The sequence below is a fragment of the Synchiropus splendidus genome, chromosome 1, assembly GCF_027744825.2.
Source record: "Synchiropus splendidus isolate RoL2022-P1 chromosome 1, RoL_Sspl_1.0, whole genome shotgun sequence".
In the NCBI taxonomy this organism is placed as follows: domain Eukaryota; kingdom Metazoa; phylum Chordata; class Actinopteri; order Syngnathiformes; family Callionymidae; genus Synchiropus; species Synchiropus splendidus.
Window position 1 is genome coordinate 33,238,922 of NC_071334.1, and position 16,866 is coordinate 33,255,787.

The 16,866-nt window shown below is 45.8% G+C and overlaps 1 protein-coding gene across 1 annotated transcript; it reads right to left on the minus strand.

Moving 5' to 3' along the window:
- Positions 1 to 5,846: 5,846 nt before the first annotated feature.
- On the minus strand, positions 5,847 to 15,309 carry LOC128765485 (NACHT, LRR and PYD domains-containing protein 3-like). The gene is made up of 12 exons (XM_053876137.1): positions 15,053 to 15,309; positions 13,817 to 13,892; positions 13,599 to 13,727; positions 13,229 to 13,333; positions 13,106 to 13,133; positions 12,852 to 13,038; positions 10,879 to 12,712; positions 9,785 to 9,958; positions 8,818 to 8,994; positions 7,346 to 7,519; positions 7,074 to 7,247; positions 5,847 to 6,957 (listed from the first exon to the last, which is right to left on the minus strand). The coding sequence occupies exons 1-12, from the start codon at positions 15,087 to 15,089 to the stop codon at positions 6,906 to 6,908; spliced, it is 3,147 nt and encodes a 1,048-aa protein (XP_053732112.1). The 5' UTR covers positions 15,090 to 15,309; the 3' UTR covers positions 5,847 to 6,905.
- Positions 15,310 to 16,866: the final 1,557 nt, after the last annotated feature.

A 16,866-nucleotide genomic window follows, 5' to 3' on the forward strand; every position in this document is an offset into this window, starting at 1 on the left:
AGGCGGACGCAGCACCAATGGGCGTGAGCTTGCGAGACCAGGCCACGGCTGCGCGGGGCGGTGCCAAGATGATGACGAAGTGGGTGAATACTACCGGGGATCTCGGTTTGTAGTAGTCAGATTGTAGTTTTTACGATGAATGCGATGGAGAATTGTGCGGATTTATTGGCTGTCGAATTAGAGGCGAAGGAACTCTTCTTATTCGGAGTGCGCTCACGGAGAAGGTAAGTAGTTTTGTCAAATCAAGAAAAGGCAAGATGGCAAACATTGAAGGCGCCCGAAATTGCCTGCATCAAGTCAAATTACCCGACATTTTGAAATGCACAATAAATATACAAGTGTCCTATATATTTCTTTACAGTATTTTCCTTCATTCTAAAGATAACACTGTTTAGTAGGTTCAGTAGGTTGTAACGGACTCTCCGTAACTTCCCCAAATCAGTTGCAAAAGTAATTTCTGTTGTGGAGGACGTAGTCTCCTTATACAGTCCGTCAGACTTCAAGAGCCATTTCAGACTAACAAGAGAGCAAGTGGAGGTTGGTGACAGAAGCTTTCTATATTACTTTAGTGCGTGTCATTTCCTCTTTCGTATCTCTGTCCTTTGCCCGTTTGTAGGTGGTCATCCCAGCTTTTTTGGATTTTTTAAATTTCTGATGGTGTAGCCTTATGTTAGGTCTTCCATTTCTTTATAGAAAACCACCCTGTTTTTGTGGTAGAGACCAAGGTGACTACATGTGCGGTCCAGCAGCAGAAGGGTGGCATCATGTATGAACTCTGTAACATTAATATAGTTTAGAATTACAGTGTCATCCCCTATAACTCTGATCCAAGCAGTAACTACCTTTCTGTTGCTCCAACTCCAGCTTCATAGCCGAATTCGGCTTTGATGGGGTGGAGGGGACCTGAGTGAAATCAAGAGGACCTTGATGAGCTGAGGTCTCTTCAGGTGACTGAGGAGTCAGCTCCATGCCACTGGGACCTGGGACCGGCACTATCATAATATTAATAATAAATTGTAATATAAAGACAGTGGATGTTATTCTGTGATGTTTTTCTCTATATATTGAAGTGCTCCAGTGCTCTTTTGTAGCAGTCTGCTGGAGCATCAGGATCTTGTCTCACAAGAAGACGCTTATTAAATTGATGAAAACACATCAACACCTGGAATGACCAACCCATTGATGATGATGAGAGACAGATTCAAATACCATAACCTTTATCGATCATTTTTGACAGACCTGCAGATCACTGTCAAATGTTTTGTGGTACATACAAACCTCCAAAGATTGTCACATTCAATATGAAAATGGGGAACAAGACAGACCTCAGTGTGCTATTACAATTTGTGAGCTTACTGTCACGGGTCACCAAACTGGCAGAAGTCCATAAACGAGAATAAGAGTTCAACAGAAAGCGTCACCGAACCGGGAGAATCAAACCAACTTAAATCTGGAAACAGAGAGACAAAAGCACAATGAACAGAGATGGTCAATCACAAACCAAACCAGGAAACACACGGAAAGAGAGGAAGAAACAACACTAACTCAGGCACCAGGGTTTCAGAAAAGTAATCACAATAAGCCAGCTAGCGAACAGAACGAGGAGAGCCAATTTACCACAGGGAACAAGAGGAGTCGATCTGGCAGACGTTGCTGGAGTCCAGGTGCTCTTATACTCAGGTGATCAGGGGTTGATTGGCTCCGGCCGCGTGCCACAGGAACAGGAAGAAAGGGAGGAGAAAACAAAACAGGACTCACGTGACCAAAATAAAAGCAGAATCATCACACTTATAAACAAATGTCTGAAAACGCTGATTACAAATGTCATGGTATTTGGCATTGTAGCTCAAATAACTTTGCAAAGAATGTAAAACATCTGATTGTTGTTGAACTCTAGAGCTAATCAGGTGTCATTCCACTCCATCCCAGCATGCCCTGGGAGCCAGGCGGTAGTCAGGTTGCTGCAGTGGTTCAGAAGAAACTACAGGGCCCTGGCTCCCGCCCCCTGTTCTCGGGGCTCTCCAGAGATTTGGTGGTGATGATGTCGGAGCCGAACAGCTCGAGTCTGGACACTCCGACTTCCCACAATGCATTGCGCACGGATCAGCTCACTGCCCATGACAGGCTCAACTCAAACACTTCTTTAAAAGCCTCCAAAATGCTACTGGTGGGCGAAACTCGTCATCCTAGCGTTTAGAAGTGGAAAACAAAGTCCATCTTGGTGAGTCAGCAGAGTAAATACGGTGACGTCGCAAATTACGCAACCCAATGAGAGGGTAGGTGATTGGACAACGACACGCCTGGCTCCTGCCCCCTGCACTCTTCACTCTCTCAAGATTTAGATGGCAGCATCGGTGATGACCAAGCCAAACTGTGTGACCCTGGACAGCCTGACTTCCCACAATGCACCGATCAGTGCTGTGTCTGTCTGGCTGTGACTGAACGCACCCGTTGTCTGGAACATCTCGATGAAGCCATGTTTCCGTAAAGCACATGACACTGCACTCGCAATACTACCGTTGACTCCTGGCAAGCTCTGTTAGCTCGTCCATCTTGTTAGCTCGTCCCCAGCGACCTCACATTTCCCATGATGATAGAGGGGAGACACGGTCGCCTCCTCTTAAAGAGCTTCTGTCGGAAACGCTTTCTCCGTCGGTTTGTGCCTCCTCTTCAGCCTCAGTGTGTTCTCCGCCAGACTTCAGCAGGAATATCCGGCACCTCGAGTTCCATGCTAGCCGGCATTAGCGAGGTCAGCTGATCACTGGAGTAGACGCCGCGTCAATGGAGTTGCTGGACCACGGAGACGCCGCCGAACGAAAGTGTTAAAAACATCATGAAAAGCACGACCATAAAGAAAGAAACACAGGAGTGTGAGGGAAAAAAGCTAATTAGACTCAAGTTGAGCACTGTTACAAGCTGCTATGCACCTCGGCTCATGCACACTACTGAGAGGGTCAGGTGAGCCATGGGAAATGATGGATTCCTGGATTCGGCCACATTCGTTCTATACACTATAGATCTATGCTGATGCGCTGATTCGGTCGCTCCTCTTCCCTCACACGCTTGCAGTGGAGAAGCCGGTCAAATGCATTGTTTTCGACTTCCCACAGGCAGGACAGTGATGGAGTGATCCTTGCCTGAACGGCGACAGTGTGCAGACTGTCTGCAGAGCTAACACAGCTAACCACTCATGTGACGTCTCACTTCAAAACTTTATTGACACTCGTAGACCAACTAAGTTTGGTTCGTGGTTAAAAACTGGCTAAAAACTAAATGCAGGACCAAACAAATTTGCTCCAAAATGTGAAGAGAGAAAGAAATTGACTGGTCTACTCCTAAGGTTTCGGGTTGGAGCACTTATTGCCACTCCCACTGCTTACATTCAGCGACTAGTCTCTCTTTTTCTTCGCGTTCTGCACCTCCACCCCCTCCCGACCTCTTGCAGGTTCCCTCCTGCTACCATGATCTGGGGGAAGTCTTTAGTAAAGACCAGACACTTTCCCTTCCTCTGCATCGTCCATATGACTGTGCCATCGATTTGGTTCCTGGGGCCCCACCCCCCTCTAGCAGACTAGATAATGTCCCCTGCAACAAAAGGCTCTCAAGAAACATATCAACAAATCCCTGGCAGCAGATCTGATCTGTCCTTCCTCCTCCCCTCTGGGAGCAGGCTTCTTTTTCGTCAGTAAAAAAGAACTCTTCGCCCCTGCATTGACTACCATCTTAACCAAATCACTATCAGGAACCACTATCCTCTTTTCCTTATTAACCCTGCATTCGAACTCCTGAATCAAGCCACTGTCTTCTCCAAACTCAATCTCCGAAACGCCTATCACCTCGTTCGTATACGAGAAGGAGATGAGTGGAAGATTGCTTTTAAGATGCCCCTGGGACATTTTGAATGTTGGGTCATGCCTTTTAGTTTAACGAACGCTCCAAATGTTGTCCAAGCACTGTTTAACAATGTACGAAGAGACATGATTCATCATTTTATGTATGTGTATCTAGATGATATTTTGATTTTCTCGAGAGGGGAGGAGACACATCCGGAACACATATGACTTGTACTTCAGAGGCTGCTTGAGAATAAGCTCTTCTGCAAGACAGAGAAATGCAAGTTCAGTTTCCTGGGTTTCATTCTTGGAGAAGGATGCCTAATTCCAGACCCAGCCAAGATCGATGCTGGAAGACTCCTACCAGCCGCAAAAAGCTCCAGCAGTTCCTCAGGTTCATCCGAGATTACAGTAAGGTTGCTGCACCTCAAACCTCTCTCACATCCATTAAGAAGGTGTTCTCATGGAATCCTGAGGCGGAACTGGCATTCAAGAGACTTAAGACACTTTTCTCCTCCGCTCCTATACTTCGCCACCCAGACACCAAACTTCAGTTCATCGTGGAGGTGGATGTATTAGACTCAGGCTTTCCCAGAGGGACCCTGTCGACCAGAAGGTTCACCCCTGCGCCTTTTTCTTCTGAAGACTGTCTCCTGCGGAATGTAACTATGACATTGGTGGCCATGAGTTGCTGCCTTGCAGGAATGCAGACACTGGCTTGAGGGCACCGAAATGCCATTTATGGTTCTTTCTGACCACAAGAACCTAACCTAACCCCAGAAACGCATAAACTCACGCCAGGCGTGGTGGGCTCTATTTTTTAGGGAGATTCTGTTTTTTCAATCACTTACAGACCTGGTAGCAATACTTAAACCTGATGCTCTCTATTGACTCCATGAATCCCCTCGTCATCCTAGTACGTTAACTCTTAGCATGATCAATCCACGCTTTTGGTAGCCAGGAATTCTGCAGGCCTGCGCTACCTGCAACAGGTCCAAATCCTCACACCGTCCTCCCGCTGGTCTCCTCCAACCGCTACCGCTTCCTGGTCACCCTTGGTTCCACATCATCACAGGCCTACCTCCTTCGGCAGGGATGATGATCATGAGGGTGGTGGCCAGGTTCTCTAAAATGGCGCACTTCATCCCTCTACCTGAGCTCCCATCAGCACTTGAGACTGCCAACCTCTTGGTTCTTCACGTTTTCCGCCTGCATGGCATCTTACTCGACAATTTTCATCACAGGTCTGGCGCGCCTTTCCAAAGGTCCTGGGGGCTCACGGAAAGAACCAACCTAGATCTGGAGCTTGCCTTACAGTGTGTCTCTGTGCAGAATCTCGCCTCCTGGTCCTCCCATCTCCCTTGGGTGGAATATGCACACAACACTCTAATCTCATCCTCCACTGGCACTTCATAGTCGCCTACGGTTAGGTTCATGGATCCCTTCAAAGTGGAGAAGACTTTAACTAACATCAGATTAAAGTTACCTGATTCCCTCCGCAGCCATCCGACCACCACCGTTTCATTACCACATCCCCATTCCAAAGAGCCTCTGAAATCCCTCCTCCTCCTTGTTGTTGCTTCTTTGTTGCTGTGTTTATGTTTCCCTGCTTGTCTCCAGCTTCCCGAGCGACACTGCTGGGACTCATCTGCGAATCAAGCTCACATGGATTTCAACACCATGACGGATTTCATTCCATCTGTAAATGTGTACGTTACAATGCAGTTGTGGAGCACAACAGGCGTCTGTGTCATGAAATGACATAATCTAGCACTTTAACTTTAGATCATTTGTGATCTCCCGTTTTTTGCTGGTTTTACCGGAGGAGATCTGTCGATCATCTTTGTTCCTCTGTGTTGAAATGTTTGTCTTCTGCCGCACCTTCAGCTCTTTTCTCCACGCACATCTGCTGGACTACAAAGCCATGCCCACTTCCAGGTTTACTGACCACAAACTTGTGACTTTTAATGTGAAGTTTCATGTCGAAATCAACAATACTAATCGTGTGTTCATTTAAACATGAACTTATACTGCTGTCCATGTTGGATTAGTTCCACTGGAGGATCATAGGACATTCTGCACATTCTCTATAAAAACCCTGAAAATCAATGTTGGTCATAATCAATGACCAACCTAGACTCATTCCCTGTAAAGTATTTCACTTTTGAAGTTCATGTCTCCGAAATACAGCTTCAAGTCTCCACATCACACGTGAAAATCATGAATAACAGTTAATGTTGTCTGACTGGTGTTGAGGACTCTTTCTCTGTGCTGCGCTACACTGAGAATTGCTTCAGAAGAGTTGGAAACTCTCCAGTTTCTTGATTTGTGTTCTTTTATATTATTTTATTGAAGGTTTTATGAAAATGCCTATTTGAGTCCTGTTTCTTCCGTATAAGTAAACTGTATACTTCTTCTGTAGTTTGTTGTATTTCATTCAATTATTGTATGGAAAGCACTTTGGTCAGCACTTTCTGTGGAAAGATGAACATTATAATAATAGTATCAAATAAATAAAATCAACCTTGCCAAATGAAAGTAAAGAAGGTCAAAGTTCATCAACACTGCTGCTCTGTGAGAGACTTGTGAGCTCCTGGTGACACTTTCACTCTGATGGTGACAGACTCCCTATCGAGCAGCGTCAGAGCAGCTCAGAGTCCAGGAAGAAGCTTCTGTCCAAACTCGACTCCTCTTCTTTCCCTCTGTCTCTTCTGAGAGTCACTGCCATAGAAACAGATGAAGACGGGTGTGGTGATGATGGTGGAAGAACACTGAGCTCTTCAGACTCCAGTGAGAAGGTGATGATCTTCTAAACTCATGTGACTCTGGAGTCAAAGACTGAGGAGATGCAATGATTCCACATTTGATGATGAGGAAAGTCAACAGTGCTGCTTCTAGTTCTGCACAGAGGCTCCTCACTAGCTGCTGCTGGACAACCAGCTTCTGCTGAACACCTTGTTGGTGAGCAGTGTTCTGGACAGTGACCTGGACTTGATGAAGACAAGTTCCAGCAGCTGCTCCACTAGAAGCTGACTGAGTCAAGGAGTTCTCATAGATCAACCAAACACACAATCACACTTCTTCAGATCGGATCTTTAACCGCTCTGGTCCACAGTGATCCAGCCTGGAAGAAAGAGTGAGAAGGATGAGAGCAGATCCATGTGACTTCAGATGTTTCAGCCAGGACTATTATCTTCTGCTGCTGACCAGCAAGAGAACATGTCATGTGTTTGTCCATACCTGAGAGTCTCCAGCCTCCAGTCTGGACTCTGCAGTCCAGCAGACAGCAGCTTCAGTCCTGGTCCTCCTGGATTATTGCGGTTCAAGTTCAGCTCTCTCAGGTGGGAGGGGTTAGAGGTCAGAGCTGAGGCCAGAGAAGCACAGCCTCTCTCTGAGATCCTACACTCTGACAGACTGGAATGAAGGAGAAACAGTGTTTTAGAAAACCATGAGAACAGAAGAACTGTCTAGTTGTGGAGCAGAACTGAAGGGAGGAGATGATGTGTTCTGACCTGAGAGTCTCCAGGTGACAGTGAGGACTCTTCAGTCCAGCAGACAGCAGCTCCACTCCTGGGTCCTTCAAGTCATTGCCAATGAGGTCCAGTTGAGTCAGACTAGAGGACGGAGAGCTGAGGACTGAGGACAGAAGGGAACCACTTCTCTCTGTCAGTCCACAGTTGCTCAGGCTGTGAAAGAGACGACATCAAGTGTCATCAACAAGTGAGACTTTTTCAATCCTCTATTTTGACAAAACTTTAAAGACTTGATTTGAAGACACACAGAACTTTTTCCACTTTTTTTTCTCCATTTTTCACACTTGAAACTAACTACTAGAAAGGACAACAGTCATGAAAGAGCCGAGGTCATCACCTGGGGCTCGTGTCCAAAGACTCCAGAGACAGATTTCAGACTGAAACATGGCTGACAAATGAATCCAGATGCAGCAAACAGCGTGGAATTGAGTGCAGATGTTGAGTTACCCAGCCTCTCCCTTCATTTACATGCAGGACATATGTAAATGAGCCATACGCTGAGATTCTGGTCTTTCACAAGCAAAAACTCCAAACAGACAGGAGAGAAATCATTTCAAAGAATGCTAAATGACTCACTGCACCATGTCAACGTCACTTTACCATTAATGCACCACCACTGGTGACACGCTGTGATCCAAACAATAGTTGCAGCGCCACCAGCTTCTTGAACTTCAAATGTGTCGTTTTCTTCTTCCCACTTAGTTCCGACCACAATGGTTCTGAAAATGTTTGGATGGTGTGTGTGAACTGCTCACAGTGTTGCTTCTTTGAATTTGTGCTACATTCCAGCAATATACTGTACATTTGAGCAGCATATTGATGGAATGAAAATGTTTCCTGACATTACTTGGCAGTCGTGACGTCAGTACACAACAAATGTTCAAAGGATCTAAAGGTGAGCAACACACAAAGGACTTGACACACATGCAAACAAAACCACCTAATACACACACAATGGTCACATACAGGCACAAGTTTAGCTACACATAACCCCTGTTCTGAAAAATAGGGAAAGTAGGAATAGGGGGCAGAAGTGATCAGAGCTGTTCTTCACTCTGCTGCTTTTCTATCTGTATCTAGTCAGAAGAATTATTGACTGAATTTGATGCAATGGAACAATCCTGAAGCTGTGTGATATTATAGTTTTCCATGTAACACATTTACAGTGTGTTAGAGAACACTGTGACAGACATTCATGAATTCATGTTCATGGGTGTCTGATCATTTGGGATTTCATTTGGTTGGTCTTTGACCAGAGAATCTTCCTCTTGTCCACTCAGCCTCACACCATGTTCTATTTGATTTCAACTCTGCTGACCCAGCACCACTCACTGGAGAATTGGAACAAACAAATGAGAAAACTGTGACAAACTGTGTCTCTCTGAAGCTGCAGTCTCCACCTCTGACTTCCACATTTCAGCTCTGAAGCTGGACAGATGATGTGTTCTAACCTGAGAGTCTCCAGGTGACAGTGTGGACTCTTCAGTCCAGCAGACAGCAGCTCCACTCCTGGGTCCTTCAGGTCCCTGTTGTAGCTCAGGTCCAGTTGAGTCAGACTAGAGGACGGAGAGCTGAGGACTGAGGACAGAAGGGAACCACTTCTCTCTGACAGATCACACCCTCTCAGGCTGTGAAAGATACAAGTGTCATCAACAAGTGAGACTTTTTTTTCCAGACCTCTATTTTGACAAGACTTGATTTGAGGACACATTGGACTCTTTCCACTCAGAAGATCATCATCACATTATTGTTGGAATATTTGAATCAACTTTATGAAGCATGTCTGAAACACTGGGGCTGTTGTGAGGCCAGTGTTTGTCTCTCGTATTATTTGTCAAAAGAGCAACAAGAGAAAAGAAACACAGAGATGATGACAAAACATTTCAAAGTCAAACTAAGTGGACACAACAGAGAAAACAGCTCAGGTGAAAAACTGTGTGATTCTGCTCCATTATTATGAACATGAGCTACAGAGGTGATTATTGTATTGAAGTTGATGAACATTGCCATGAACAATATCTTCAATATCAATCCATAAATCCACTGGAGGAATGTTTGAACCAGATATGAAGACTTTAGAGAAGCATAGTGTAATAACTGTAGTAAAGTAGAAAAACCTGACCAAGAAGAGAGAAGTGTTTTCTTAGCAATATGGAACACATCAATCAATAAGATGGACAAGAAATAGCCACTAAAAAGCCCATATTGTTTCAAAAAGGCCTGAGAAAAGCAGATCATTTCTGTTGAAAAATCAGAAAACTTGTCTGTTTGACAGAAAATGAGAACACAAAGATGAAGTGAATTTGTGAGCTGGAGATGAAGTGAAATCTAGAAATGGAACTGTAACATCAGAAAACGTGCTAAAAGTGTCTCTTAATGTGTTTCCTGATCAATAAATATTGATCAACATGTTCTGACCTGAGAGTCTCCAGGTGACAGTGTGGACTCTTCAGTCCAACAGACAGCAGCTCCACTCCTGGATCCTTCAAGTTGTTCCAGCTCAGGTCCAGTTGAGTCAGACTAGAGAAGGGAGAGCTGAGGACTGAGGTCAGAAGGGAACCACTTCTCTCTGACAGTCCACACCGGCTCAGTCTGAATAAAATGAAGAAGCAGATCACATTCACACGAGGGCTGTAACCATATCAGTCTTTTGCTTGCCGATTAGCAAAAAATGCCAGGCCAACGATTTTATCAAAACATGGAGGAAAATATAAATAAAATAATAAATAATAATGGTGCATTTATTGAAATTCATCTGGAACTTGTTTCCTCTCCAGTTCCCAAAGGAAAGAAAACCCTCTCAACTCTGTAGGGTGTGGCTGTTTCAATGAACAGTCGGAAGCTTTCGGTTGAAACAGAGCTGCTCTGATCTGGAGTTTCAGAGTACCGCTGGTCTGTGACCCCTGATCCAAATGGTGTCCATCAATCGCTACCCTGAGTGTTTGACAGAAGCTATGGGAGGATGAAGAAATGAGGGGGTTGATGGTTTTTAGCAATGAACATCTGCCTCTCTGTCGTTCAAAAGCAGCTTCACCCTCTGCTCTGTGCCATGCGGATGACAAAGAGTGGTGTTCAGAAGCTGAGCATGGATGGACATGTCCCACGCGTTATATAAATTTGCTGGAGCTGATGGAGAAGGTTCTTCTGCACTTTGTCCCACATCTGTCGGGTCATCATGTGATAGTGAGAACAGACAACTCGAGCAGTTGCTTGTCTCAACCACCAGTAGGGAGTGAGAGCTCCCTCTCTTGCCGGGTATAAAGCTGGTCGTGGACAGAATGTCCAGATAAGGCGCTCTCACAGACAAATGGGGTGCACTCCAGACGTGGTAGATGCGGTCTGGTACAGGTTTGGAATCCCGATTGGCGGAGAGCCAATCAATCAAAGTCTCAGGCCGTGACCAGTGCCTCAAGGTGGATAAACCGATAGCGCAGGACATTAGAGGACAACTCAAATATTCATAGAACTGTATTACAGTATTTCATATCGGTTTAAGCGTTTGATCCACTTACAGAACTTTTTTGGAAGCTTGGACCATCGGCAGCAGCCTCTCAAGAACCTCCTCTGAAAGTGGGTTACTATACAGGTAAGACACACGCAGATCTTTCTTTGGAACAATGTATTTCTTCAGGTCAAACACCTTCAGATCTTCCTCTGAGGACAGCAAGATGAAGGCCAGGGTGGACCATTGAGCAGGGGACAGTTGATCTGTGGAGAGACGTCCTGATCTCAGCTGCTGTTGGACCTCCTCCACCAGAGAAGTGTGCTTCACTTCACTCAGACAGTGGAACAGATTGATGATTCTCTCTGGAGACACTTTCTGCCTTATCTTCTCCTCGATGAGCTCTGCTGCGTCTTGGTGGTTCCAGGAGCAACTTCCTGTAATGGTCAACAAACCTGGAAGGAGTCTCTGGCTGGACTGCAGAGAAAGACCCAGAAGGAAACGCAGGGACAAGTCCAGATGTCCGTTTGGGCTTTGTAAAGCAACACGTGTTGCTGTCTGGTAGAACTGTTTGAAGTGATGTTTGTTTCGCTTTACTCTTGCCAGTATGGACGTTTGCTGTGAATGCAGTAGGTTCACTCCAGAGTTGATAAATGTCATGTGGACGTGAAGAGCAGCCAGAAACTCCTGAAGACTTAGGTGGATGAAGCAGAAGACCTTGTCCTGGTACAGTCCTCTCTCCTCTCTAAAGATCTGAGTCAACATTCCTGAATAAACTGAAGCAGCTGTGATGTCGATGCCACACTCTGTGAGGTCTGATTCATAGAAGATCAAGTTTCCTCTCTGCAACTGCTCAAAAGCCAGTTTTCCCAGACACTCCATCATCTTCCTGCTATCAGGATCCCAAACACTGTCTGTCCCAGCTCCTTCACGGTACTTGAGCTTTCTCACTTTGGACTGAACCACCAGGAAGTGGATGTACATCTCAGTCAGGGTCTTGGGCAGCTCTCTGGTCTCTCTGCTCTTCAACATGTCCTCCAGAACTGTGGCAGTGATCCAGCAGAAGATGGGGATGTGACACATGATGTAGAGGCTTCGTGAGCTCCTGATGTGAGAGATGATGGTGGTCTGCTCCTCATCTCTGAACCTCTTCCTGAAGTACTCCTCCTTCTCGAGGTCAGTGAACCCCCTGACCTCTGTCACCATGTCCACACACTCAGGAGGGATCTGATTGGCTGCTGCAGGTCGTGTGGTTATCCAGAGGTGAGCTGAGGGCAGCAGCTTCCCCCTGATGAGGTTGGTCAGCAGGACGTCTACTGAGGTGGACTCTGTAGCTTCTGTCGTGACCTGACTGTTGAAGTCCAGAGGGAGTCGACACTCGTCCAGACCGTCCAAGATGAACAGAACCTGGACTCCTTCAAAGCTGCTGAGTCCTGTTTCTTTGGTTTCAGGAAAGAAGAGATGAACAAGTTCCACCAAACTCAGCTTCTTCTCTTTCAGCAGGTTCAGCTCTCTGAAGGTGAAAGGAAACATGAGCTGAAAGTTCTGATGGGCTTTGTCTTCAGCCCAGTCCAGAGTCAGTTTCTGTGTCAGGAGGGTCTTCCCAATGCCAGCCACGCCTTTTGTCAGCAGGCTCCTGATTGGTTGGTCTCTGTCTGGTTTGAAGAGCTCTTCTGGTCTGATGGTAGTTCCTGGTCTGGTGTGTTTCCTGGTCGCTGCTTCAATCTGGCGGACCTCGTGCTCCTGGTTGACCTGGTCTGTGCCCCCCTCAGTGATGTAGAGCTCTGTGTAGATCTGATTCAGAGGGGCAGAGGTTCCTGCTTTAGCAACCCCCTCAGACACACTGTGAAACTTCCTGTGCAGGCTCCTCTTCAGTCGTCCTGTGCACTCTACAGCTCGACTTCCTGAGTGAAGAGAGAGGTCACATGATCAGAAGATTTTAGAAGGTGATGCTGGAAGAAGATCTTCTGCTTCAGATGCTGCATTTTCTACTTAAGATGGTCCTTCATCTTCAGCATGTTGTCGGTGTTTGAATGTTCTTACTGCTCCACAGACGCTTGGCCAGATCCTCCTCTTCCATGTTCCTCAGGATGTGAATTGTGATCTTCAGGAATTCTTCTCTGATGCTCCTCCACTGTTCCTCTTCCTCAGTCTCTGGGGGTTCTTGCTCATCTGGTCCCAGAAATCTCCAGACCTTGCTCACATAACTGAGGAACTGCTCCTCCAGCCTCTGGAACAGAAAGTTTGAAGTTGTATCCAGATGAAATGAGATTCAGCAGCAGTGACCTCTCAGATACCTGCCGTGTGGAGTCCAGACGAGCCACTCTGAGGAGAAAAGATGAGTCTGTCTGTCAATAAGCTCTTGTATGATGATAGGACAATCACAAGAAGAACTTGAACTTGGAGGAACATCATCTCACCTCTCTTCTGAAGGCTCCTGTCCAGCTTTGAAGTCAATAATTTTATCCATGGAGCGCTCACTTATCAGAGAATGTCCACACTTTTCTGGTTCCTCCAGCTGGGTCCTGATGAAAACACAGCTTTGATCAGCTCTCAGATTTTTCTGTATTTTGTTATTCAACAGGTGAACACCAGATGCCTTCACAATGCTGTACCTGTCCCACTCAGGAATACAACTGTGAAAACGCCACAGCTTAGTGTTAAGAATTGTGGCTTTATGGCCCCCTGCTGGTGTGGTGAGTCACTGCATTGTAGAGATTTTGAAACGTGAGCATGTGTGGCCGTGGTCACTTTCCTGGTCAAGAGGAGACACATCTTGAACCCTCTCACCTCAAACCTGAAGGCTCCGGTCCTCCTCTGAAGGTAATCCATCTCCCCATAGAGCCATCACTCTTCAGAGACACATAGCTGGGGCTGGGTCCAGGTCCAGGTCCAGGTGGTTCGGGCTGCAGCTTAGAGCTTCAACACAGAAGTCGCAGTGAGAATGAGGAATAGAGGAGAGATCGGAGCTCCGTAATGGGGCACAGTCTTGGAGGTCCTCATCTCACCTCAGAGCTCTGGTCCCAGGTCGTACAGAGGCGGGGTCTCCCTCTTCTCTGAGCCCTGACTCAGCAGAGCCTTCACCTTCACACAAACACAACAGCACTAATGAGACCCTCAAAGAAAAGCTCCTTCCATCTTCTATTCTCCACAGCTGATCTGTGGTTGGGTCGCAGGGGCAGCACCAGAGCAAAGAAGCCCAGGCATCCCTCTCCCCAGAACCCTCCTCACTGCTGCTTAGATGAGATTAGACGGCCTCCAGTAGTCCCACAGTGGAGAAATTGAACTTTTGCAGTTTGAACACAACATGAAGACTCCACTTCAGCAGGAGACTAACCTAACCAGACATTTCCATCAGAATCCAATGATCCAACCGTGTCTAATAACCTCACCACTGTTCCATCTGTCCCTTGATCAGTGTTTTAGCTTCATGATCACGTGACTCACACAATATCCAGCAGTCTCTTCACGTTTGTGTCTTATATTTTATGTGGGGATTGTGTCTTCATTTCCAGACTTTTCTGCTCACGATGAAGGAAAACAAAACCTTCAACATGTGTCAGAATGTTGACGAAACAAGTGAATCAATTGTGTATTTATCACAACAAATGGTGTCTGTGTGACTAAATTGAGGTAAAGCCTTTAAAAGGTCGTATATATATTGTATACAGAAAGTCCAAATATATTATATTATATAATATAATATTGCCTATTGAACTCTCCTTCTGTTTCCACATGTCGGTGCTAATATTGTTTTCTTTCAAATCTAGATCGACACATGTTTGAGGTGGTCAGATCTGGACACTGTCATAGAGCTTGATGTTATCTGGAAATGACTTGCAGTCCAGTGCAGTAGTGGAATATTTGAGATAAAAGATACCATTGAATAGCCATCATTAAGTTCTATGTATTTATGTCTGCTGCCTTATTTCAGAATATTCCACTGCACTGGCCGTAAAGTCATTTCCAAGGGAAAGAACGCACTGTGACGCTCAAATACAGTGTCTGACAAAGTCAAATCAACTTCTCCAAAGACGCTGCTGAACTCACGTCTGTTATGAGATTTGGTCACAAGATGGCGCCAGTCGTTGGCTGATGATTTCGATCACGTCACAGTGAACAACAGAGGTTTGCTGATCAATCATTCTCAGGGAAACACTACAGTCTAGATGTGTCTTTATTTGGATCATTGAATGTCAAAGGTGACGTCTGTGTCGAGCCTCAAGTCAAACCAAGTCACTGACCTGTGAGTGAGTCTTCTCTTGTCTGTTCCTGGCCCATCGTCGGAGCTCAGGTGTTCCGGTCCAAAGTTGTGAGCTCAGATTGTGTTCGATGTCTGCAAATGTGCTGATACTCAGCAGTGTGTCCTGTGTGTTCCACCACTGCCTGGATGATCGGAGAGAACTCGAGAGACTGGAAATATTTGAGAGAAAAAGGCCCTTCAGATGAGACGGGAATAGAACTGTATCCTCTTTCTCAGTGCGATTCTTACTTTCACATTCACTCTCCCTCCCCCACTCTTTTACAGGAAACAGCAGCGCTCCCGCCCACCGCTTTTGGCACCAGTGTCGGCTGGTGGAATTTCCTCGAGGGCAACCAGGTAAGCTGGAATCAGAGATTGTCAGTTGGGTGCTGCGCGTTCAACAATGTGCGCTTGATTTGGGTGAAACAAAAAGCCGCACCCACTGCAGCCCGTAAAACTGATGACTGATGTTGCTACAAGGCAGAATTGAGCTCATGGAGAGGTTTATGCAACTGCAAGCTGCGGTGCGCTATTGAAGATCAATCGCTGATCCCTCATGTGAAGTCAGCCATCAGAGTGGATCTCCTTTAGAGGTCCAACAGTGGGGCAGAGGAGAAGATCCTTCATGTATCCTCTGCCCTGGATCCTTGCTTTATGGGGTTACCTTCCCTGACAGAGGAGGAGAGAGTGGATGACGATGCAGGGTTGAGTGCAGATGCTTCATCCCTGGGGGTCATTTAATTTGTTCAACTTCTGAAATTATCTTTCATAAAGTGTCAAGTTAAATAAATAAGCAGCTACATAGTGAAATGGTAAGATTGTTATCTGCTGTAATGTGAGCTGCAGCATTGGCTGAGAAAGTGCTGCTAACTGCTGTTTTTGCCCTTGTTTCGTTCAAACAGAGACGTAGGACAGAAATAGGTGAAGCACTTGGGGAAACAGGAAGTTCAGGAACCCAGGAAGTGTTGCAATCCAAGAATGACAATGTGTCATTCTCAGCAGGCCCCTGAAGGGCCTCATTGCTGCTTATGAGTTTGCTTTGGCAATTTGTTCATGCTGTCACAAGCATTTCATATATCACATCGTGCATGTGGGCACGAAATGGCCTTCTGTTTGTTCCGAGGAGAACAAAAATAAATGAATGGCGCTCCAATTGCAGCGCATTCACACGCTATTGTGTCGTACTGCTCATTTGTGCTTCTGTGACCCCTGTGACAGCATTACAGCCACACAAGATACGACTGTGTTTAATTTTGGTTCTTTATTCACGCTCCCATTCTCGAGTGCTCTACGATCTCCAATGGATCAGCAACAACACAGGCTGGAAACAAACATCACATTTTGTGCGCAGATGTTTCCTGACAACTTCACAGAGCAGACTCATAATATGTACATGGTTTTTATTGGCTTATATTCGTCGGAGACGGTTTAGTGAATGCGCCACATTTTCGCGGAAATAAATTTTAAAAAACGTATTTGCGTGGTCAACTGCTTTTTAAACATCCGTTGTCATAGGCTAGTACAGTGCTATGCGTTGCTTCGAGGACCACAGTCATAGGAGACAACGGTTGTGATTACAATGGACGAGTAGACGTACTTCTGACCAGGTAACTTGGTCCCCAATGTTAATATAAATTATTTTAGCACTTCATACGAGCTTTGTATATGTGTTGTGTTGTTTTAAGGTGTGATGATCTCTGGTTTACAAAAAAGCAAAGTTTGTTTCCAGCCTGTGTTGTTGCTGATCCATTGGAGAGTGGAAAGCACAGGAGTGTGAATAAAGAACCAAAATCAAACCAGGTGGTGAAATTAGTA